This window comes from Anolis sagrei, chromosome 2 (assembly GCF_037176765.1).
Source record: "Anolis sagrei isolate rAnoSag1 chromosome 2, rAnoSag1.mat, whole genome shotgun sequence".
Lineage (NCBI taxonomy): Eukaryota > Metazoa > Chordata > Lepidosauria > Squamata > Dactyloidae > Anolis > Anolis sagrei.
In genome coordinates, this window is record NC_090022.1 from 65841265 (window position 1) to 65866714 (window position 25450).

The 25450-nt window shown below is 37.9% G+C and overlaps 1 protein-coding gene across 1 annotated transcript in view; it reads right to left on the reverse strand.

Moving 5' to 3' along the window:
- Positions 1 to 25450, reverse strand: part of SLC6A11 (solute carrier family 6 member 11) — a 121185-nt gene that overhangs the window by 32151 nt on the left and 63584 nt on the right. Inside the window, exon 7 of the mRNA XM_060765930.2 lies at positions 23091 to 23225. Coding sequence (XP_060621913.2) covers positions 23091 to 23225 — 135 coding nt within the window. The remainder of the gene's footprint in view (positions 1 to 23090; positions 23226 to 25450) is intronic.

A 25450-nucleotide genomic window follows, 5' to 3' on the forward strand; every position in this document is an offset into this window, starting at 1 on the left:
TGCAGGAAAAGAGATTCCACCTGAACATTAGGAAGAACTTTCTGATTGTAAGAGCTGTTCAACAGTGGCAAGAATTATAATAGCAAGGAACTGGAAAATAGTAACTAATCTTACACTGGAAGCATGGTATAGGGAAGTATGGAATGTAGCCTTAAATGATAAACTAACAATGGAAATTTATTATTTATTTCATATATTTCTATCCTGCCCTTCTCCCCACAAGGAGGACTCAGAGTGGAAATGAGGGTATTCAGGGGGGAAACTAACAGATTAGATTTTGAGGTATACTGGTCAGACTTTATTAAATATGCTTTAGAGAGCAAAAATGGAAAACAATATAACCGTGTTGGTCAGGAATTTTGGAAATGACATTTGATTAATGGTTGATTTATAAATATATGGCAAAGGAAAGGATACTTGTTCAGGCCTTGGTGGTGGGGCCATGTGTTTGTAAAGTGTTCACTGTTTTGTGTTTTGTTTACACTGTAAGTTGTTATTGTATGTAAATAAAATCTTTATATTTTAAAAAAACCCACTTCAGGGTGAACCATTAATAAAATAATATTGTTAAAAATGCAAACTTACAAATGAATAAACATTTCCCTAACCCACTAATCCAAGAGAACCAAAATACTAAATAATATCTGTTATTATAATTACTCCATTTCCAATTTGTTCTCCTCAGTAATATAAATGCTATTTGCCTACCTATGAATTATGAATACCCTTAGCTGATTAATTTACCAATTAAAATCAGTCTCCATTTTAAAAACGTAATTTTAAGACCAGTTGCTTAGGCTCTACTTCCTTTTTTGCATATTGGGAGAACACAGATAATGATTGAATAAGCCTCAAGTGAAAGTTACCTTCCTGTTTCTTCATCCCAACATTATCATTGTAGTTATGACTTTGTATGTTGGTTGGCACCACAAAAATAAGATGCAATGGTGACTTCTTCCGTTCATTTACATGTACTTTCACATGATTATTAATAGTCCTTCTTTCAATAAATCTCGAATACTCTTTGAGGATTTTCTTTCCATTTTTGGGAAAGCAGGGTATAATGTGTATAACTGTATCTCTAAAAGTGAATACAGATTCAGCTAGAAGTAAATGCAGGTCCTGTACATTCTTTAAAAAAGAAAACACATGCTGTGGCCTTTGGGGATCAATAAAAGAGATTAAAATAATACTATAATAGCAGTATGAAATATAATGGCAAGAGTATTACTTTACGCTACATGCAAACATACTAACAAAACTCAAAATCCAAATTTAAGAATTAGTGTGTATTCAAACTGCATATCCTCCAGAATGTCACAGAAATATAGAATGCAGCACATTTTAAGTACCTTTCCTATAGTACAAATCCTAGGATCCCATGGAATGAAGTACTAACAGCTAAAGTGGAATAAAAGTGCAGTAATTATGAATATAGTGTGAATACACATGTAGTGAAGTTACAATCCAGTATAAATATGTTGAAAACTTCCACCACAGCAATCTTATGTCTTTTTATTGCTATGTATATATGTAATCTTATACCCTTACAATGATGTAATAAAACAGGAAAATGAAATAAAACAAAATATGAATTCCTCTGTGTACACAAACAGTCGAAAATGTGCTGTATTTAGAGACAGGGCTATTTTTGTTTCTGATGTTTCACTAGAGGGTGGAGCATGGTTCTGTAAGCAGAAGGCTTCATTAGGAGAGAAAACAGAACTTAAATAGTTAGGCATAAAATGGCTGAATTAAGCCCTTTCTTTTCCACTCTTTTAACAGGAATGAGTCTCAAAAGATTAAAAGTAGGTTAGGAGAATAATAAAACAGCTATGTTTCTAGTGTCTACCTGACAACAGCTTTTGTAGTAGTGAATAATTACACGAAAATCACTTCCTTTCCACCTCTCTTTGGGATTTCTGTGAGTTGCTAAGCAGTCCCCCTTCTACCTTCTGCTAATGTTACTTACAGATGCCAATGAATACAGTGTTTCATTCTGAGAACCGAGGGAGAGAAGGACCTAAATACTCAAAGGTTTTTGTTGTTGTTGTTTATTCATCGCTGCCTCCAGAGGCAAGCACCATAGCGAAGAATACTTTGAACAGATTTAAATGCTAATTTGACCAGGCATGATTAGCAAGAGCCTAGCTCTGATTTAAATGAAGCAAAATCTTTCTTGCAAGAAAAGTCACACTTGTGTCATGTTTTTGTGGAGCCAACCAATGTACAAAGTCAGTAGTCTGAATGATGGCGTCTAGGAAAAAAAAACTACCGGGAAAGGGGGGGGGGGGTTCATTTGAGGAATATGCAGTTATCTGGATTTGCCAAAAATGTGTAAAAGGAGACAGGTTAGCACATCCCACACACCCAAAATTTCCACCCCTAGTTCTGTCACTCTCTTTAGATAGACATCTGTCTGAATAAGCGAATTTATTCTATACATGGACACTCATCACACACAGTATACAAAATGGGAATCATCAATGTGTCTGATTGAGTGGAAGCCTTCTCAGTGAGTAGGTATGAATGAAGTGTGATGGGTTGGGCAAATGAAGCATGAACTATATTCAAACCCCCCGCCCAAAGTATTTGGGTGGGGGGTGGGGGGATAGGCTGAATTGCCTCCAAAAGTTAGGGGCTGAAATAATAGACATACATACTACAATGTATGCTTTGCTACATACTTCTAAGTAGACATGTATGACGCTACACCACAGGGCTGAAAACCTACACTTACTTTCTGTAGGTACCACTCTGAACAAGAGTATTTTTTAAGAAGACATATGGACGGCTCTATCAGGATCAATTTATACTCCATACTATCAACTCTGGTGGCCCCATCCACGTAACAACAGGAACTTCAACTGCTTATACTAAAGAAATGCTTCAACATGTCCTCTACACATGCATGTATTTTACAGAGCAATTTTCTGATGGTACATCTCTCTCCTTTCCCCCTGCATAGTTGGCAAGTATAACTGCATGATATATGGATCTTACCATGACCTACAAAATAAAACTGAAAATGATTTTTTTATTTATGATATAAAATGGATGCCCATCATTTACTTTTGGAAGGGAATGATTTGGGTTACAGCCGGCATTTCTTTGGGGAACTGGAAGACAATGTGTAGATAAAAGGGAGTAGGCTACAAAGCCCAAACACTTGAAGAACTTCTAGTACCTATTGGCAGTCAGTTCATTTCTCCACTTCTTCTAAATAGAAGTTCATTTCAGATCACAAAAACAATCTGAACCATTCCTCTGGGAAGAGCTTGAGTTTGGTTTAGCTATAGAGTCACTGATCTACTTTGACAGGCAACTGACCTTAGTGAATGTGCTGCTAGCTGCCTGATGAAATTTTAAAGAAATACTGAGAGCATACCAAAATCTTAACCATGGAGCACAAGCAGATTTTGAAGCTGTGTAGGTTGTTTAAAGCTGTGAACATACCATTTAAAAGTACAAAATAGTTTAAAAGGCTGTGATACAGATACAGGTGCAATAATGAAGATTTCAAAAGAGCAACACTTGTAAACAAATAAAAAAATGATCTGCAAAACATACTGTCAAGTGATTGGTTTTGCCCCATCTTGAGAACCGATCTTCCTTTACTAATGTGTGTTAAATCCATTTTATTCCTGAAGAACAAAATACCTGTTCCCATTGTACAACACTAAACTGAAAAAGATAAAAGTATCAAGAAAATAGAATTTGTGGTTGGGGAGGTAGGGAACATGGCATTACATGTTAGACAGGAACATCATGTGGCAATCCCTAGGAAAGGAACAAAATAAAGTATTGAGAACTCAAAATTCAAAATGTGTACTTGTAGAGAAAATGATAACACCTCATTACAGTGGCTAAGACTGGATCTATACTCACCCATTATTCCAGGGCCAATATGGTGTGTAAGTCATGACAGAGTGACAAGGGAGGGGAAAAAGGATGAATCACCCCTCCTCTCTCCCCACCCCAGCTTGATTGCCCTGTCACCCCAGCTGACATCACTGCAGGCCCAATGGCAGAACCTATGTTGTTCCAGGAGACAACTGTGACACGGAGCATGGGAGGGGACAGAAGGTGCCATCCTGTATCCCCATGTCATCTGAGCTCAGGAAACACAGGATGATGATGGAACAGGTTGAGGCCTGTTCCATCTCAGTCAGAATTCGCAGTATCCTCCAACTGCCACCATGGGACTGATCCAAATCTATGTCAACCAGATCACAGATGACTTTTCATACCAACAAATGCATTTACAATATTAATAAACTACTTGTTTACTGCTAAGGTAACAACATCTTAAGCAACTATTGAAAATTCAGAACATTTTGAGAATGATCCAGCCAGAAGTCAGACCATGTTTGGTCTTGTTTATTCCAGGGGTGTATCCATGTTATTTTATCCTTAATTTAATGATGGTCTCCAAAACTCATGTGTCCCACAGCACTTTTTTGGGTTGCCTTCCATGCCTCAGCTTTGGTATTTTTTTATTTTTTATTGTAGAGAAATATTTTTTTATATCTGCAAGACTCAAGTCCTCTACAAAGTGCCTTGTTAGTGTCCAGCACTATCTCCCTGCCCCTGAGGTATTTTTAGAAAATGAAAATAGCAGATAATTGTAGCACAAGTAAGCAGAAAAACCTTCACCTGCAGTGTGCTATCCAGAAAGTATCTGGGGCTCCATCTACACTGCCATATAATGGCACTTCAGACTGTGTTTTATGATCAGTGTAGACTCACATAATGCAGTTCACAGCTGAAAAAAATTGACAGCCTTGTATTCTCTTTTAAGCAAGTTACTCTTCTTTTGACCTCACCTGTTTGCTTTCAGGGAAATTGTTGTTTTTGATATAATGGCTGATTATTGGATGAACTATATTGTGTCATATTAATATTACTGATATACTCATATTGATGTTGCTATTTTATCATTATAGTGGCAAATCAACCTGCATGTGTCTGTGAAAGGGCAGGAGACATATAAAGCAACTATGTCAATGATTATTTTTACTCCAAATTTCCAAACAGATTGCTTTATTTAGAAACAGCATCTGAAAACATTTCCATGGATTGAGGTTGATGGAAAATCTCACTCAACTGAGTCTAGCCTTGACTAGACTCAAGAACAAATGAAATAACCTCGTGTTTTGTGCCCTTTGGTAAATTATGCTCCATTGTCATTGCATTGATAAGGATTCAAGTGATCAGCTAGGTCTCTTCAGAGCTATTTTAAACAACTTACAACAGACAATCCACATGTTATATTTGATCTGTTCAATGCCTGGTGGAGACCTAATAAAATGCTTTGAATTACATGTTAGCTTTATATTTAGATTTCACTCCTTGAAGGAGCCATGGAATCACACTGCAGCAATAATCCAGAAGACTGATATGTCCCATCTCTAGTATTTTAAAAAGAAAATAATAATGATTATATGTCTCACAGAGGATTATAAAGCACTTCCTAAAATAAACTTCAAAACATTACTTTGCATAAAGACAATCACCCTCTTTTCAGATTGACAGCCCCTACTACAATTTCAGTACTGCTTGCCAAATGAGACCTGGATTTGTTTTCCTAGAAGGATAATTCTTGAGGAACATGAAAGCTACTTATATTATTTCTAAACTTCCACATTTACAAAATGATTCTAGGATATCTGAAATAACTGATAAAATATGGTAACTAAAATAAAATATGCATATGAAAAGTGGATTGACAAATGTCCTTAACCTACATAGATTACCCTAGCCATAGGCTTCACCAGAAAGACTAGAACTACAAATCACATCATCCCCCCGCCTGCACCAAGCTGTGAAATAATGGCTATCTCACAGCTAGAAGTAGCTACTTTTTCCTCTGCCTTAAAGAGATATTCTACTACCAGTAGTTCAGAGACAAAGGGTGCATCTACAGTGCATAATTAATGCAGATTGACACCACTTTAACTGCAGTGGCACAATGCTATGAGATCCTGGAAGGTGTAGTTTTAGCCTTCTCTGCCCAAAAGTGCTGGATCTCACCAAACAACAACTCCCATGATTCTATAGTATTGAACCATGTTATTGGTGGATTTATTACATGGTCCTCATGATTAGAAAGGCTTTACTTCAAACTTCTGAGCTAACTCTATCAATCGAAGAATGTGACCCATCTCATCAGGTCTGGGATTCTTCAGATCTGCAGCCCAACAACAGAAGTTGTTCATCCAAATTCAGCAGTGTCAGATTCAGACCGAGTGATGAGAATTGAAGACTAAATTTGACATCTTTTTAAAAATTCCACATGGCAAGAATGTTTTATGACTCCACTGAACTGAAGTAGATAATTCCTTTCCTGTAATAAAATTGGCATGATATGTCTACAAATTCTGGTTCAGGAAGATAGTTTCTACTAATTTTGCTCCCTTTTTAAAGTCTCACTTTAGTACTTCACACACAACACGAGCAGCAGAATTTCATCAAAAACACTTCCTCTATTCTGTGAATGTGTACGACACAGGGGAAATAATGTGCTGGCCCTCACTGACACAGGCTATATACTTTAATCTTTCAGAAAGTTGGTATTTCAGTCCACCAGGTACAGATTAGTCATATAACATTTAGCACTTTATTGGTAAATTACAGATTTTCTTCAAGCCATGAATCATTCCACTTACTCATTAATCCCCCATCCACTCCTATCTCGACCTTCAAATATTAACTAAAAAGCTAATGCCATATTATGTATTAGGAACGTATAGTTCCTTTAATATCTCCCCCTTTCTTTGACCAGTGTGCTTTCTTCAGCCTTTGTACACTATTCTGTTACTTTCATTTCAAGCGTAGTCAAAACCATGTACAGTGATACTTTGACATGAATTTAATTTGTTCTGTGACCAAGTTTTTACCTCAATTTGCTCGCATGCCAAAGTAAATGTCTCCATTAAAATGCATTGAAATTATATTAATCAATTCCAGAACTTGGTCACAGAACAAATTATCCACCTCCAATCCGGGGAGGCCCTGCTCTCACTCCTGTCAACAGCACAGATGCGCCTGGCGGGGACAAGAGACAGGGCCTCCTCGGCTGTGGCCCCCCACCTATGGAACACACTCCCAAATGAGGTAAGATTTGCTCCCTCCCTCCTGGCTTTTAGAAAAAAAATACAATCATGGTTTTGGGACCAGGCCTTTGGGCAGTAGAAGTAAATATATGCAGCATTTCGGAAAGACAATGACTGGAACTGCGATTTGACAGACGAGACTGTTTTATTGTTTTAATGGTTGTTTTATTGCTCATGGATGTATTTTTTAATTTGATTTATGTCTAATTGTAGTGTATAATTGTAATTGTTTCTACTGGCATTAAATTTTTGCCATTACTTATGTGTAAACCGTTTTGTTGAGTCACCCTCAGGGTGAGAAAAGCTGTATACAAATACTGTAAATAAAATTAATTAATTAAATCCATTGCCAAGGCCCTGTGGGGTTCAGGGGCTTCAGACAGCCCTTCCTTCCTCCCTCCTTTCCTAAATGGCTCACTCATGGCCTCCCTGCTGCTGTTTGCCCTTCGGAAATAGAGATGAAGAGAAAGGAGGCCTCCAGTCACCTACACAAAGGCGCCTCCCTCCCTCTCCTGAGTGACTCCCTCTCAGACTCCATGCCACCGTCTGCTCTTCAGAGGCAGAGAAACAGAGAAAGGAAACCTCCAGTTGACCTCCCTCCCTCCGTGAACAGCTTCCTCTTGGCCTGCCTGCCACTGTCTGCCCTTCAGAGGCAGAGAAGAAGAGAAAGTAGGCCTCCAGTCAGCTACACCAAGGTCATATCTCTCCCTCCCTCCCTCCCTCCCTCCCTTGAGCAGCTCCCTCTCAGCCTCCACACCACTGTCTGCCCTTCAAAGGCAGAGACAGAGAGAAAGGAAACCTCAAGTTGCCCACACCAAGGGCCCTTCCTTTCTTCCTTTCCTCCCTCTCTCCCTCCCTGACCAGCTCCCTCTTGGCCTCCCTGCTGCCATCTGCCCTTCAAAGGCAAAGACAGAGAGAAAGGAGGCCGCCAATTGTCCCTCACATTTTTCCTCCCTCCCTCGCTCCCTGCAAACTTGGCCTGCCTTTGGGGTATCTCTGGCTCTTCATTATGCCACGGAGCCTCCTGTCAAGTTTCCTCGCTGACCTTGCATGGCCTGCTCCAGGCTCAAGTTACTCAGCAGGTGGATGGAGCGGTCCATGTTCTGGCCATTCTCTCTCCACCTCAGTCTTCTGGCATGGCTGGTATCTTGGGCAGGGCTTGTAACTTGGATCTAGATTGCATGTCCAATAAAAAATTGCGCATGCGATGGCTCATAACTCGAAAAGCTCGCAACTTGGGACCCTCATAAGTCAAGGTTTTAGTGTACTCCTTTGTTAGATACTGTTTCAGGTTCCACTATAAACTGAAACAGTATCTACTTTGAAAGAACTGACTGCTTTTGCTCTAACAAAGACTTAATATCTGGGGACCCAATATATAGGCAGTCCCTGAGTTATAAAAATCTGACTTACCAACACCACTTTCCTATGCTATCTAAAGTGTGTGTGTGTGTGTGTGTACACACACACACACATGGCATGAGTTACATTTTTAAATTGTACATGTTCCAACTTACAAACTGTCAGCTGAATAACAAACCTACAGAACATAACTTGTTCGTAACTTGGGGACTGCCAGTACTATTTTATCTGTAAGGAAATGTTAAAAATTATTTCCATTTTATCACCTATTATTACCCTAAGACTACTTGATTCACAATCCCCTACCATGATTGCCTACAGTGTATCTATGAGACAAAAATCATGTTTTACTTTTAAGAAGCACACAGCATAATATGTGGACCTCTACTGTATGGTGAAAATCAGGCAGAGGCTAAACATCTTTGACAAAACATTCTACTTAGTAATTGTATATTAAGATTAAGGAAGATATCTCACAAAAAGGACCAAAAGGAAAATAAAAAAAAACTTCAGGCAAACAGCCATCAAAATATAAATAACCCAATGTATTTTAATAAGAAAAGTGAAAACCACAACAAACTATAGAACAGGAGTTCTCCAATGTTTTTATCTGTGGAGCTGTTTTTGAAGCAAAAGTTTCTCATGGAACCTCAATAAATGTTGAACATGTATCAGGCACGGGCATACTTTTTCAACTGATGGAGAGTGTTTATGTGAACTAACTGGAAAAAATGAACAAATTCCTATGCACACTGCACATATCTCATTTGTTGTGCAAAAATAAGAAAAAGAAAGAACAATAAAATATTTAAAATAAAGAATAATTGTAACCAACATAAACTTAGTAGTATTTCAGTGGAAGACCCCAGGGGCCATCCAGTACAATCCCCTTCTGTCATCCAAAAAAAAAAAAGTACAATCAAAGCACCCCCAAAAGGTGGCCACTCAGCCTTTGTAGTAGTAGCAATGATAATGATAGCAGAAACCACAGAGGTCATCCAGTTCAACTCCCTTCTGCCATGCAGGAAAAGCACAATCAAATCCCCTCCTGAGCAGTGGGAGGGAAGTAGGATTTGGAAGCAAGCAAGGCAGGTGGGAAAGGATCTGGGCAGTGAGGAAAAAAGGCTTTTGAGGAAAGGGGGCAGAGGGAAAAAGGCTTTGGGGGGCAAAGAAAAAGGGCTTTTGGCAGCAAAGGAGGTGGAGGAGCAGGAAAGAGGAGGGGGTAGGAGGAGGTAAGAGGAAGGAATCATGGATCTTCTTAGTATGCTTCACGGAGCCCCAGTGGCTCTGAGGAGCACACTTTGGGAACTGCTGATATAGAATGATAGCAACCTCTGGGAATGAAATAATAAATTAATAAATGATTTGAAGACATATTCTAACATGATGCTAGGCAATAACTGCTGAGGAACAGATATTGTGAGTTCTGGGAATGTGAACTTGTTTCAACTAATCTTCATAACTGATATGAAGTAAATAAAGTATCCACCTGAAAATCCAATAATCACAGTCAAATTATACCAGTCTTCAAAGACTTGCTTAGAAAGCTTGAATATAAATGTATATAAGGTAACATGTGTATGGAAATATACATTTATTTGCTGAATGCTTTATTTAGAGGAAGGCTATTGCAAACAAAATGATTTGCAATAGCCTTCCTCTAAATCAGTAGTTCCCAACCTTTTTTTTAAAATCAGGGACCACTTGGCCAGGGACCAGTTTGACCAGGTACCACTCTCCAACATTAGTACCAAAAGGGTTATGAATCAGTTTTTGGTCAACTTTAGATTTGGTTTGAGGTGCTGAGTCAGAAAATTGCATTCGATAGACCACATCAGCTCTAATTTCTGATACAGAACATATGCCATGGTCAGTGATAGGGAAGGAGTAGCAGGTGGCGTGAAAGGACCCGAAATAAAACAAAATAAAACGAAGTTAAATTAATGAATTCTAGTCCCCAGAGCCAGATCAACTACACCCAAGAGTATTGAAGGAAGTAGCAGAAGTCATCTTGGAACCATTGGCAATCATCTTTGAGAGTTCTTGGAGAACGGAAGAAGTTCCAGCAGATTGGAGGAGGGCCAATGTGGTCCCAATCTTCAAGAAGGGGAAAAAGGATGACTCAAACAATTACCGTCTGGTCAGCCTCACATCGATACCAGGCAAGATTCTGGAAAATTGTTAAGGAAGTGGTCTGCAAACACTTAGAAACAAATGTGGTCATTAGTAATAGTCAACATGGATTTATCAAAAACAAGTTATGCCAGACTAATCTTTTTTTTGATAGAGTTACAAGCTGGATAGATGTGGGGAATGCCATGGATGTAGCGTACCTGGATTTCAGTAAGGCCTTCGAAAAGGTCCCCCATGACCTTCTGGCAAACAAACTAGTCCAATGTGGGCTAGGCAAAACTACGGTGAGGTGGATCTGTAATTGGTTAAATAGACGAACCCAGAGGGTGCTCTCCAATTCTTCCTCTTCATCCTGGAAAGAAGTGACGAGTGGAGTGCTGTAGGGTTCTGTCCTGGGCCCGGCCCTGTTCAACATCTTTCTTAATGACTTAGATGAAGGGCTAGAAGGCATGATCATCAAGTTTGCAGATGACACCAAATTGGGAGGGATATTCAATACTCCAGAGGACAGGAGCAGAATTCAAAACAATCTTGACAGATTAGAAAGATGGGCCAAAACTAACAAAATGAAGTTCAACAGGGACAAATGCAAGATACTCCACTTAGGCAGAAAAAACGAAATGCAAAGATACAGAATGAGGGACGCCTGGCTCGAGAGCAGTATGTGTGAAAAATATCTTGGAGTCCTTATGGATAGCAAGTTAAACATGAGCCAACAATGTGATGTGGCGGCAAAAAAAAACAACAATGGGTTTTTGGCCTGCAGCAATAGGAGCATAGTGTCTAGATCTAAGGAAGTAATGCTACCCCTCCTTCTGCCTTGGCTAGACCACACCTGGAATATTGTGTCCAGTTTTGGGCACCACAATTAAAGAGAGATATTGACAAGCTGGAATGTGTCCAGAGGAGGGCGCCTAAAATGATCAAGGGTCTGGAGAACAAGCCCTATGAAGAGTAGCTTAAAGAGCTGGGCGTGTTTAGTCTGAAGAAGAGAAGGCTGAGAGGAGATATGATAGCCATGTATAAATATGTGAGAGGAAGTCACAAGGAGGAGGGAGCAAGCTTGTTTTCTGCTGCCCTGGAGACTAGGACGCGAAACAATGGCTTCAAACTACAAGAAAGGAGATTCCATCTGAACATTAGGAAGAACTTCCTGACTGTGAGAGCCATTCAGCACTGGAACTCTCTGCCCCAGGGTGTGGTGGAGGCTCCTTCTTTGGAAGCTTTTAAACAGAGGCTGGATGGCCATCTGTCAGGGGTGCTTTGAATGCAATATTCCTGCTTATTGACAGGGGGTTGGACTGGATGGCCTATGAGGTCTCTTCCAACTCTATGATTCTATGATTCTATGAGGCTCTGTTTTTCGCATCACTCCACATGCACATGACGTAGGAAGGGTGAATCTTTTTGCTCAAAGGTAAGGTAGGCATGTAACTAACGTGTGGTATATACGACATTCTTTGGTTTCATTGCTTGGCGTCTTTACAGCAGTGTTGCTACTATTAAAGTTCCAACCCTCATATTAACATGTCATGTTTGAAAGATGAAAGTTGTGATTGTAAGTGAGAAATCTGATAGGCGGAGCCCAACATATATATGGCAAACATTCAATGCCAGGACATAAAACCATAAATATATCTGCCTGCCAGCCATTTCTGCTATTGAGGAAAAATGCAAGCCAGTCTCAGGTTGCCAGTTATACTGTTAATCCTACTAAGAAATTAACAAATTAAAAAAGCCATACATTTAATTGGTAAAGGAGGCTATCTTTATCAACTTTAATATTTAAGACTTTAATATTTAATATTTAAGACTTGACTTTTCTCTATTTTTATGACTTATATATTAGTAACATTGTTTCTGCATTTTCAGCTTTAAAAATTGGACAAATATTGTTGAGGATTCCATTCTCCGTCGTGCCATAAAGATACCTACTGTCATTCAACCAAGCAATGCCCACTGAACCAAATATAACTATTTTACTAAGGTTGTAGATGATACTACTACTACTAATAATAATAATAATAATAATAATAATAATTTTACTTGTTATCCACCTCTTCTTGTGGTTCAAGGCAAGTTACAGAATAATTAAAACACTTAAACATTGTAAAAATTCCACAAACACAAATATTAAAATGTATTTCTATAAAAGATACATATTAAAATGCATTTCTACAAAATACATATTAAAGTACACAAAACAGGGATTAAAGCGTTTTTGTGCCATTTTGAAAACCCTATTGCATAGTTCAAACTGTTTTAACTGATCTTTACCTCAAGGTGGCATTGCTGCTTTCAAAACACATTGATATTCAATTAAATTGAGTTTTTGAAAGGAAATGTTTTGACATTGCTAAATAAAGCAACTTGAGAAACATGGAAATGTACTCTGCTGCTAAATGGCTCCATTGCTTGAAAACACATGATATCCTCATGCATGCAGATGGTCTACTGAACACATCCAATGTCAAAACATTCCTTTTAAGAAAGCTCTGTGGACATATATCTCAGCAAAACAAGGTATTCTGAACTCAGCATTTTCTGCTGTGAGCAAGAATCAAGAAGTCAACTACCAGACTGGGGAGGGGGGCAGATTTTTAATCCTAGCCCACTAGCCATTTCCCTCCTGGCAATGGCCTCAGGGTTACTTTGCATATCATGCAGCAAAAAACTTTATTTTATTTAACTTGGCTAGACATATAATATATAGTATTTAGATGAAATATAGCTATGTAACATTAAAAGAGAACTAGAGGCTGTGTGTATTTGAGGGCTCTTTGTAGGAAGAATAGAACTCCCCTGTTACAAAAGCTCCATTGGCTGCTAACATGTTTCTGGGCACAATTTAAAGTGCTGGTTTTGACCTATAAAGCCCAGTAATAAGCCAAATAAATAAAAATAAATGTTTGTTTGTTCAAAATCTCAAATCTCCCAAAATTCTTCACCAATTGCTTTCAAATTTGGCCACAACGTAGCATTTGGACAGGGACATGTTTTTATGTTTTACATACCTTATATTATATACATGTCACACTTCAGATAACCTAGTTCAAAGCAGACATTGTGGATGATCTGCCTTGATGGTATGGGTTATATGACAGTAAAAAAGGGCCCCAAGTCTACACTGAAATATAATCCACTACAAAACAGACATTGCAGATTATTTGCTTTGATATTCTGGGTTGAAGATGACCTAAATGCTCGCATTCCTATGATTCCAATGGATATACCATTTCAATTTAAGAGATTGCAATTCCAAATTCGATTGGCATTTGCAATCACCATCAACAAAGCTCAGGGCGGTTTAGATCTAGACACAGATTGATTGTCACATGGACAATTATATGTTGTGTGGTCAGAAAACCAGACAATCTCTATATCTGTACAGACAATGGAACAACCAAAAATATTGTTAGAATATTACTATCATCTGGGGAGGCCCCTTTCTCTGTCTCACCACCCTATCAAGTATGTTTGATGGGAACAAGGGAGAGGGTTTTTTTGGTGGCTGCTCCCAGATGCTGGAACTCCTTTCCTACAAGGTCAAAAGACCTTTTTACACATGGCTAAAAACCAGGAAGTAACTGGGATAAAAGAGGAGAGGGTGACATGACGTTTTAACAATGTGCTGCTGGAATTGGATTAACAGCTGAAAAGTATGTGTTAGAAAGGTGCACTTAAAACTTGATTCTATCCAAATAATGTGCACTTTCGCATGACTATATATCCCTGCAGTCATGCCAAACACGTGCTTTCATTCTCTTTCCCCTGTTTGGACTGTTCTAGTGCATGTACACACTTTAAAATCCCAAATAGCTGATCAGCTGATCACGCTGTCAAAAAAATGGAGCCACAGATACACAGGAAAGCAGAATGGGAAACCAATTAGAACTTTCTGCAAGCATTCCTTTCTTTTGATCTTTATCATATTAAACAGTGTTTGAATTAATAATTTGGTGAAGTAAGAGATAAGAAATCTGCTTGTGTGTATATTAAGATATTTGCATGTGTGCATATGAGGTCCAATGCATTACTGAGATATTTTTTTTGAAAAAACCTCCCAATGGATGTCCCTCATCCACCCTTCATCTTGATCTGCTTCAAAGGAAGATGTGAGGATGGTGGGGGAGCATTTCCCAGGACTGACAGACCTGTGAGTGGACCTGCCGTCAGTTCCTAGAATTTTTTGCCTCCATTTTAAAATGTAAATTTTGGCTCTGTCTGGAAGCGCCCCAAGAAAATACACACAATCACACTATTTTTTGTAATGATTTCCAAAATAGCATAACAGTGCCTAAGAAAGGTCAGTATTTAATTCATGACATTGAAAAGTTAAAATGAATGCAGTTTTGGCCAGCTACATATACTAAGCATGTATAATTGTGTATTTCTGTATGACAGGGGGCTGGATTAGATGGTCCTTGTAATCTCTTTCAACTTGATGACTCTATGATCTATGAAATCCTTTCTCCTGGAAAGAATGTGCATGTATATATGAACAAAATATGCATTTTACACTATTATATTATTTTTGTAGCTTAAATAATGTGCCTTCATCACAGAGATTAACATATTTCAGACTAAGGGGCAAAATTTTAAAAATTGTCCTCAAAAATCCACCCTGAACACAGAATTCTCCACTCCTCTACAGCAAGATTTGTTCAGGGGTTATTTTTTTTTTTTGCCTTTCCCTTCCTTTGAGGCTGAAAAAAATGTGATTTGCCCAAGGTCACCCAGTGTGGTCCCATCTGCACTGCCACATAAAACCTGTTTAACTGCTGTGGTAGTCTGGATTATATTGTAGTGTTGATACAGCCTGAGTTTCCATGCCTTACATGAGGCTATACCGCCGACAGATCTTACATAAGCCCAAGAGCATTCTTGAAGGTGTAGTGAATAAGCAACTTTTTAAAAGCTAACATGTCCTTCAAAAACAAATGGAGAACTAAGCTATCTGGGAATCATCATAGTAACAAAGCGAGTCTTTACAAAGTGAAATCAGTACAGCAAATGCACATTTTAAAACCTCTTGTAAATTTATAGTAAACAAATTAGCACTATTGATGAATTGAATCCATTTGCACATGCTGTTTTCATGATCAGACAAAAAGTGCTGGTTTCCGTGGATTCCTTTTCTGTCAATGGATAGTAATAATTGGATTTCACCCAAGTGCTGAGCAAGTTCTTTAAGAAGTTCTTTGGAAAGGGCTCCAGTGCACTCATACTTTGACAATAAAGACAATTGCATTTAAAAGGCTGTTCTGACCGTAGACCTGTGCAAGGCTACTTTATAATACTGCTTGAAACACAACAGTGGGATTCAGACAAACAAAAAATATGTTGTTGGATTGCTAATCAACAAGAATATACCTGTAAACATTAAATATGCTTTCAGGTGCACAAAGAATGAAAACAGATGAAGACAATTCACTTTGACATTGAACGTTTGCTGCTATATGTTGTTAACCACCCTGAGTCCCCATTGGGGAGATAGGGAGGGATAGAAATACAATTTGATTAATTATTATTTCCTTAAAAATAAAGCATTTCCAATCACTACAGAAAGTTTATGGCGTGGGGAGGAATAGTTGGTCAAATTATCACTTCTGTTAAAGAAGCATTATGTGTGCACACTGATTCACCATGGATATTCTTATGTTCATCTTTCAATTAGGCACTGGTAAGAAGAATGGTGAAAGGCAATATGAACATAGAAAGAGGATCCCTCCTCTTATTGATTTACACAGTTTATTTCTTTGCCTTCTAATTGAAAAATTACTTTTTAACCCAGCATTTATTATCATGCAGTCAGTCTCTGCATTCAATATCCTTGGCACTGATGATGAAAGAAAGACAATGTTCCTATAGCCCCCACACTGCAATCAACTCCCCACCCCAGCAGATTCATGTAGATGTTAAGAAGTAAAGAGAACGGCACCAAGCACCAGAGAAATAATAAACTAATAGCCAATTAGGAAAAACATATCAGAAACTGATGTTGGTTGTATTCAAAACTGACAGAATGAACAGAGACATACTCCTCTTAACCAGGATTCTTTTACAATATACAATTCTAGGGTAATGATTCCACCTTAATTGTCATGGAAACATATGCAATCATGAGCTTCATAGTCTGGTGAGCTCTGTTCCATAAACTGCAAATACCAGGATCTCTTTGGACGTTGCCATAACAATTATAGTGGAATCACAGTGTTAAAGTCATAGTGTTAAAGGAAGAAAGAGTCTCAGTATGCTACATCCATCATCTATCAAGGCAACCAAGATTCTTTCTGTCTTGTAACCTAGCTTGAGCCAAGATCATAATATGTTCAAGCAATCTGAATTTGCTTGCCACATGGAGCTGTGTATTACAAAGATTAGAATCATGCACTGCCTTGCATTCCCTAATATTTGCTTTACAGTATGTGTGTGTGTGTTGGGGGGGGGGGGGGTCTTCTAGAACAGCTTTAGAGGTGTAGTGAGAAAAAAGAATCAATAACATTTCTCTTTTTATGTCCATTCAGGGAATCCTCTACTAGATCAAAGCTTCTTCCATCCATAGAAGAGCAGCCTGGAATCCAGCTGAAAATATCAATGCGAGGAAGGAAGGAATGTGAGACCATGACAAAGTTTAAAGTGCAGAAAGAGTGCAGGTAGAGTACTTCTACAGCATTATCACTGTTTTATACCAGAGAGAGAGAGGGGGGGGAGGGGGGGAGAGAGAGATGATTTGACATGAAATTTCACTTTAAAAAAATGTTAAGGCAGAGCATTACATTTTTGCATGCCCATGACTATACATAAGATGGAAGTTGTGAAAATATCATGACACTTGTCAAAAAATTTAAAAAATCATTCCATTATTACAATAAAAAGTATTACTTGCATTTTAGGAATCCATGATATGATGAGATGCAAAGTTTTATCATTACTCCTAAGTATTTATTTTTGAAACAGTGCACAATTTGAGACTAATGTGAGATCGGTATTTGTTTTTAGCTTGTTTATTGAAACACTTTTCTTGTTCAGTTGATGAATGTTCACCTTAGCTGCAACTTATTTGTTTAAAAAACCCCACAAAAATTACAACTTATTTTTTCTTTAAAAACACATTAAGAATGGCAATAAACAAGTGGAGTACAAAAGATCAAATCAAATTATTGATTACATCAAACAGTAAATCATCATTTGTATTTTAAACAACTACTCAACTGAATAAATTCAAATAAGGATTATAACCAAAAGTTCAAGAAAGGCATCTCTGAAAAACTGATAGAAGTTTAAGATAAATTACAGTTTATATAGCAATGGTTGCTATTCATCCTTAATAAAATAATTTAAAATATTTTCTATGTTTTCCTCCGTTTTATTTTAACATAGCACAATAAAAGATAGCCTCAAAAACAAGACTTTATTCAGAGCCCAGTGTATTAAAATTTGGCCTCACCAATTACAGTTGAACTCCACCACTAAAAAATGAAATCATGAGTTGATTAATCTACCGTTGAAACCAATTAAAATTGGCAACCCAGCACAATAGAAAAAATTTATAATAAAGATGCTTTCCCAAGTTCCTTCCTTCCTGAAGCTGCAAAATTACATAAAGTTGATTTGACAGAACAGTGGTACTGCATATGAGCCAGACTATAAATATTTATGTGATGTTCCATTTCAACATTAAATATATTCGGTTGCACATTTTCAGTGCAATTCTTTTTATAAAGGTCCAACACCAGGATACTGAAATATTCTGTTAAATAAAGAATGGTAAGTAATGCATTTCAAAAGGGGAAAGTTCTATTTGGTCTTCTATTGCATAGTTCAAAAAATAGCAATTAAATAACAAGGAATTCTCAGAATTCTTGTGCACTTTCAATTCCTTTCCTCTCTATTAAAAACAACTATTACTACAACGTTATATTTTCTGAGTGCAACATCATGACAATGTTTTAAGATAGGGTCATATTCAAAAACAGTTCATCAAATTAAGTTTACATGTTTGAACTATATTGGATGGCTCAGTAGTATTACATGTGAAAAGAACCTTTGGATTCATCAAGGATCACATGCTGAACATGAACCAGTGTGATGCAACAGCAAAAAAAAAGGGAAATGCAATCTTAATCTGCATTAACAGAAGAATATTCAATTCAAGGAAAGGAACAGTCTGAGGCCTGGTCTGTGGAGGAGGAGGAGGGGCCTTGTGCTCCTGAATTGGAGCCTGAATTGGAGCCCACCATGTCTGTAGTGCCTAAGGGAGAAAGAAGTTCTTCCCTGGATGATGGAAATTCCTTTAGAGACAGACCTGCTTTTAGTGAGGATGTTTCACATGAAACGCAGCCAGAGGCTCTGCTTCCAGAGGCTCTCCCTGTCCTTGGGAAAGATGTGAGGGAGGTGGAAGATGCTGGATTGTTGCCCATAACTCAGAGTCTTCAGTTACAGTGAGATAGTGCCAAGCAGAGGCAATTGAGGTTTGCTCGGTCTTTGAAAGATAAACAGAGGGATTTCAGGTGGTAGATAGTGTCTCCCTGGCAATCAATTCTGTTTCTTAAGCTAAGCCCTTGGGTTGCTCTATGTGAGAGCAACTCTGCATTTTCAGAAGAAAGTCACCTTTTTCTTGCATTCTGTGACTGGAGATTCTGGTCTTGTTTTCATGTCTTGTTCTCCTGTTTGGGATTGGAGAACCTCATTTGGATACAGTTCTTGGTTTAAGTTTTGTGGATTTTGGCTTTACTGTCAATGTGGGACTTTGTTTATTGCTGCCCCAAGAACACTCTAACTGTAAAATATATTTTGGAAATATATATTTCTTTAATATATATATTTCTTTAATAAACTTTTAATTAGTTAATCGATTCCTGTTGGCTGAGCTATAATTGGGCTAATTAACTCTTCATTTTGGGTGAAAATGAGTTACACAGGTGGCTAGGCTGCAACACAGTCTCACTATATTCTGCATTGGTGGGGCCTCATCTGGAATCCTGCATTCAGTTATGAACACTGTATTTTAAGAACGAAGTAAATACACTGGAGTAGGTTCAGAGAAAGGCAACAAAGGGCCCTTCCACACAGGCCCTATATCCCAAGGTGGCTTACAGTAAAACTTTTTACAAAAAATTACTTTTTATGAAAATTGCAATTTTATAAAGAAAGTTGGTATTTTGCTAGTGATCAATCTTAGTGTTCTTTAAAAATAAAAAATATACTATTGAAAAACAGAGTAATCCAGTACGACAAATCGATCACACTGACATGAATGTCAAAGATGTCTCTTTGGAGAAAGAATTTAAAATACGAATGTCAACATTAATAATAGTTAATAATTTAATAATAATAGTAGTGATAGCAGAAAAGTAATAACATTAATAGATAGTAATAATGACAACAGTAATAGTCATAACTATAATACTAATGATCCTGCTACTACATCTACCGGTAGTCTCGTGCGTTTGTATGGAATCACTATCCATTTCGTTTTGTTTCACTCATTTGACCCCATTTTCGTTCGCTGCTTCCAAATACGGGGTGCCTATCCGAATGGGCATTTTGCTCCGCTTCTAAAAGAACTAACATTTTTGGACCAATGGCGGCAATGGGCAGGATTTCCAGGCTCCCTTTCCCCTTGTTTTATGGCTAGAGGGGTGAAAATCACCACACACGGAGGGCATATCGACCACTTTTAGCTCACCAAGTTTTAAAATGTTTGGGTAATCCCCTAATTTTTAGGGATTTTTTTTTCTAGAAAGAAAATTCCCTTTAAATCATCTCCCCTTTCCTCTGCTGGCACTTGAAAATGATAACAGAGTTCTTGAAAACTATAACAGAGGTGATGTATAGAGGAGAAGGAGGAACCAACCACCCAGGTAATACAGAGATGGCGAGGGAGAAAGAAAGAGTATTTTTCTCAAGGGACAGGTTTAAAGAGAGAGAAAGGCTGAAAGTTTGATAGAGAGATAGTGGTTTTCTAAAGTGATAAGATATTCAACAGAAGCCCAAAATTTTCTTTCCTTTGAAAAATATTTTTTTTAAAAAATACAATACCCAGAGGGGAGGATAAAAAGGATATTTTCCTTTTGGTTACATTAGAGAATTATAATTATTATTAAATAATTTTGAAAGGAGAGGAAGGGAGGAGAACACAAAATAGGAGTGAATCCCCTGTGACTAAGATTCTGTGAGTCAGAGGCAGGCACCCAAAGATTTAAAACTATTATTAAAGTAAAGCAAATAGAAAAAGCAGCTAATAAAGAGATCCCCTTATCCCCCACAAAACCCCACACACATTTCCCAGCACCCAAACCCACCTCCACCTTCTAAACTCCCAGCCTCTTTAAATAAAAATAAATAAAACAAAAAGATGCCAAGCGTCCAAGCTAAAGCAAAAAAATAAATCTTTCCCTATCAGCTGGCAGCAAGGTAACCTAGGCAAGGAAGGCAAGCAAGCAAGCACTGCAGGCAGGAGGGAGAGCAGCAGCAGCAGCAGCAGCAGCAGCAGCAACAACAACAACAACAACAACAACAACAAACAGGCCAGCAAACTGCAGTACTGAAGGACACACCCTCAATGGGTGCTTTGGAGGTGGTCATCCCATTAAATAGTCTGGCAACATTCGTTTCCTTGGCCTCTGATTGGCCAAAAGTCCCAAACACCACCACCTCCTCCTCTGCAGAAGGACTACCTGGGTTACGTGAGGAAAGTCACATGGCCCGAAAACCAAACAAAAAATGGTTGCAATTCATATTTCTCTTTCATTTCACCCCTTCTTTCATTAAAGAAGGGGTTTTTCATTTCGTACCATCTGAATGAACTGTATGAAGTTAAAGCATGAATAAAACAAATGAGACAAATACCGGGCCCATCTCTATCTACTGATACTATGTATTAATAGTAATTGAACGTATTAATAGTAATCATAAATTGAATAATAATAACACCAATAATAACTTTTTTCTCAATTTGCTTGTTTTGTGAGTATTCATTTGGATTTAACTTCAAAAACATCATAACATTTCTTCAGTCCTTCACGGACCCCTTGTAATGATATCCCTGGACCCCAGGTTGAGAACTACTGCCTTAAGGACTGTCACAAGGATACAGGCCTGTTTGCTACTGCTCAGAGAGAAAAATCAAGTCTAATAGTTTTAAGTTGCTGGAGGATAGATTGCAATTGAATATTAGAAGTAACTTCTTGAAAGTAGAATTTATTTATTTATTTATTTATTAATATCCTGCTTTTCTCCCCCTTTGGGGATTCAGAGCAGCTAACAACAAGGTTTAAAACAAACAAGGTACATTGGGATAAAAGAAGTAGACATAATTTAAAAAATAACAGTTGAAACGTAATAAATAAGTTAGACCAGAATAGAACGCGTTACAGATCAAAACACATTCAACACTTTAGGTGTAGTTAAAACTAGTTTCAGCAATGAAATTAATTGCTTAGAGAAATGGTGGGGTCTCTTCCTTTAGATGTCTTCAAAAAGAGACTGGATGGCTACCTCATGGGGATACTTTACGTGGAAAGTTTGCACTGAGCAGAGTGTTACTCAATGGCCTATGAGGCCCCTTCTAATGCTATGATTTTATAATCATAAAGGAGGGTAGAAAAATCCCTCTGAATATGAAATACAAGGAAGCAAACACAATATTGATTTCATAATAATGGATGAAAATATTAGTATACATTATACTGATATACTTCTGTACCAGAGTGTAAAATTGGAAACAGAGGCTACATCTATCTGAATCAGTTTTTTAAAAAAATTGTTGATAAAAGGGGGGAAATTGGTATTTTTTTGGAAAAGAAATACTGTACTTGAGTTTTGATCTTCCTTTTTATGAGCTACATCTGAACTATGTATCATTGCCAATAAAGGGCCTAGAGAACATTAACCAGTCTGACATGGCAGAAGTGATAGGTCAGAAATTATTTAAAGAAGTTTCATGTAGCTTCCATCACAGCTGCCTTGTCTCCAGTTTTCCAACTGCAATATTACCTGCATGTTCCGGTGAATTCAAAACAGGATCATCATTCTCCTTCTGCCACTCATTTATTCACATCTCCCACCATTTCCCCTTGCAAATATTGTATGAAGACTCATTTGTTCAAACAGTAATTGATTGCTTTAAAATGCCATGCACTATCAAGAGGTGGCTGCGGAATTGAGTAAGGGGCAGGGAGGTGAAGTGGCTTCATTATATGAAAGGATACCAGCTAATAAGTACCACCTAATGGCTGGCTCATGTAGCTATGATCCAATTCCAAAAGTTTCATAACTCATCTTTGGAAACAAAAAGTGCAATCAAATTAAATGTTTTCAAATTGGCCCTACTGCTATATTGGAATTGAAGAATACTATCCACCAGATCTCAAAGAAAACTTTGAAATCAAAGAAAAGTATAGAAGACAAATAGAAGACACAATGCACAAAGTTGTTTACATTCCTGTTAATTCATTTTTTGTAACTGGCTCTTACCTGAGGGTCGGAAAGTCGAGATAAGTCAGGGTACAAGTAGAATTTTATCCCTTCAGAAGCTCCAGGTAGTGTTACTCCTCGAATTAGCAGAATCAAAAGCATGACGTAAGGAAATGTAGCAGTTACATATACAACCTATGATGTAAAAACAAAGGAATTTATGTTACATTATTATAGAATTTAGGTTGCAGCAAGTTTTTCAAAAATACAAGGCACCGCATAGTATATAGCTTCAAGCTTATAGAAGAGAAGACTACAGCCACTGACAAGTATGCAAGGTTTATGTCCTCCAGGATCAAAAGGAGTAGGATGGGGCATATAAATGATGGGATATTCTTTTTCTAGCATTGTGCTTGTTGGCTTCCCATAAAAAAATATCTGCTGTAAGTCACTGTTTAAAGAATGAAAATTCAGAACTGCACCTCTTCTGTGTTTGTTTCACATTTTAGGAAGGGATTGCCACTGCTATTTCTGGCACCAGACAAATTGAAGAGGCATGTTCAAATTCATCAGGTCTTAAATAACCAGTACACCCTTCAGCATTTTCACACTTGGTGCTTAATCACAAAGCTTCCTGGCCTCTATCCTAGAGGTCATCAAATTGGTTTTTGTTGTGCAGTCCAAAAACAAATCCTGTGTTTGCCCCACATTTTTGGAAGGGCTTTCCACTGACATTTTTGGCATCTCTGGTGTCAAACAAAGCTGGACTTTATTTTCCGATGATTTGGAACTAGAATCTTCCTGAGGCCAAATGGTTTGGTCTGATTTGGTTTAGGATCTTGGGGTTATAGGTATGTGTACTGTGAATGAACACTTTCAGTTTAGGGTGCTTTAAAATTATTCTAACACACATTCTAACACAGTAAGAGGGATTGAGAACCTGACTAACAAATTCAGGAGGCTAAACTCTAGTAGGAGTCTATACTTTTAGTATGATTATCCAAGGAGGAATGCTCAAAGACATAGCCAATCTCTTCAAGTAGTAAAAGCTGCATCAGTAGAAAAGAATGGACAGTTTCAATGTTATGTGAAGGTATGAGAAATTCTTGAACAATAGCCAGTGTTATGGTGTGATGGTAAAGGGGTGATGGTAAAAGGCTACGGTAGTAAGATCTAAGCTAGTCCTTGTTACTAATACCAGTAAACCACTCCTGGATGTCTTATAATATGAATTCCTTATGAAGAAACAATCCTAAATACTCTAAGAAATATTTCATATCTATCACCACTAGAACCTAACATGACGGCACATAAAAATAAAAACAACTGCTTTATGATTATTTTGTACATATTTTATATTTTCACACTGACTTGAATTATATTTGCATTTCCTTTTTATATTAATTATTATCTATGTTTCTTTTCAGTTGACTTCATTCAGCAGTCTTTTCAGCCCTACTTTCATATACCAAACATTGAATTGGGATGATAAAGTGTCTCTAAAATTCATCTAGCAAGGCACTTGTTATTGCCCTCTGAGTAAATATGAATTGTTGATGTTGTCGTGTGCTTCAAATCCTTACAACATATGAAAACTCTAAGGTGAACCTATCATGAAGTGGTTTTTTTTTTGGGGGGGGGGGATTGGACAAGATTTGTTCAGAGCAGATTTGGCTTTGCCTTCATCTGAGTAGTAACTTGTCTAAGAACACCATGTATGTTTCTATGGCTGAGTGGAGATTCAAAATCCGATCTGACTCTAATATAAATAATACTGAATGATATTTCACAAATGAGATAAAATGTTGATGAATATTGATATTGTCTTTCTCAACATGTGGCCTTGCCCCATTAACTCTGAGAGATGAATTTCAGTCTACATGGAATAAGGCAGTGGCAATCAAAATCGCAACTCTAGGCTTCTCTCAAGGACAACTGCTAGGTATGGGATGGGATCAAGCCAAGGATTTTATTAGACAACGGATCCTGGATACAGAGCGACAATCAGACTTAGCCTGCTCTCCAGCATTCACCATTAGCGAAGATAGCAGATATCTCATCGCTCCCATGCCTTACCTAGCTAACCTGGAGGTGCCTAAACACCGAAGAGCTTTCACTTTGGCAAGATGCCATGCCCTTCCATCGGCAGTACTGGAGGGAAGGTACCGGAAGACCCCTGCCCAGGAGAGACTATGCCCGTGTGAGTCTGGCTACATCGAAACAACTGAACATGTGCTCCTCCAATGTGTGTTCTATAGAGACATTAGAGCTAATTTCATCACTCCATGGCTTTTAAAACATCCAGGGCGCACTGAAAGATATTACACCTCCCTGTTGCTCTCGGACTCTTGCTCTGCAACAACCTACAGTGTTGCCAAGTTCTGTGCAGCAGCAATTAACATTAGACGGCTGATGACCGA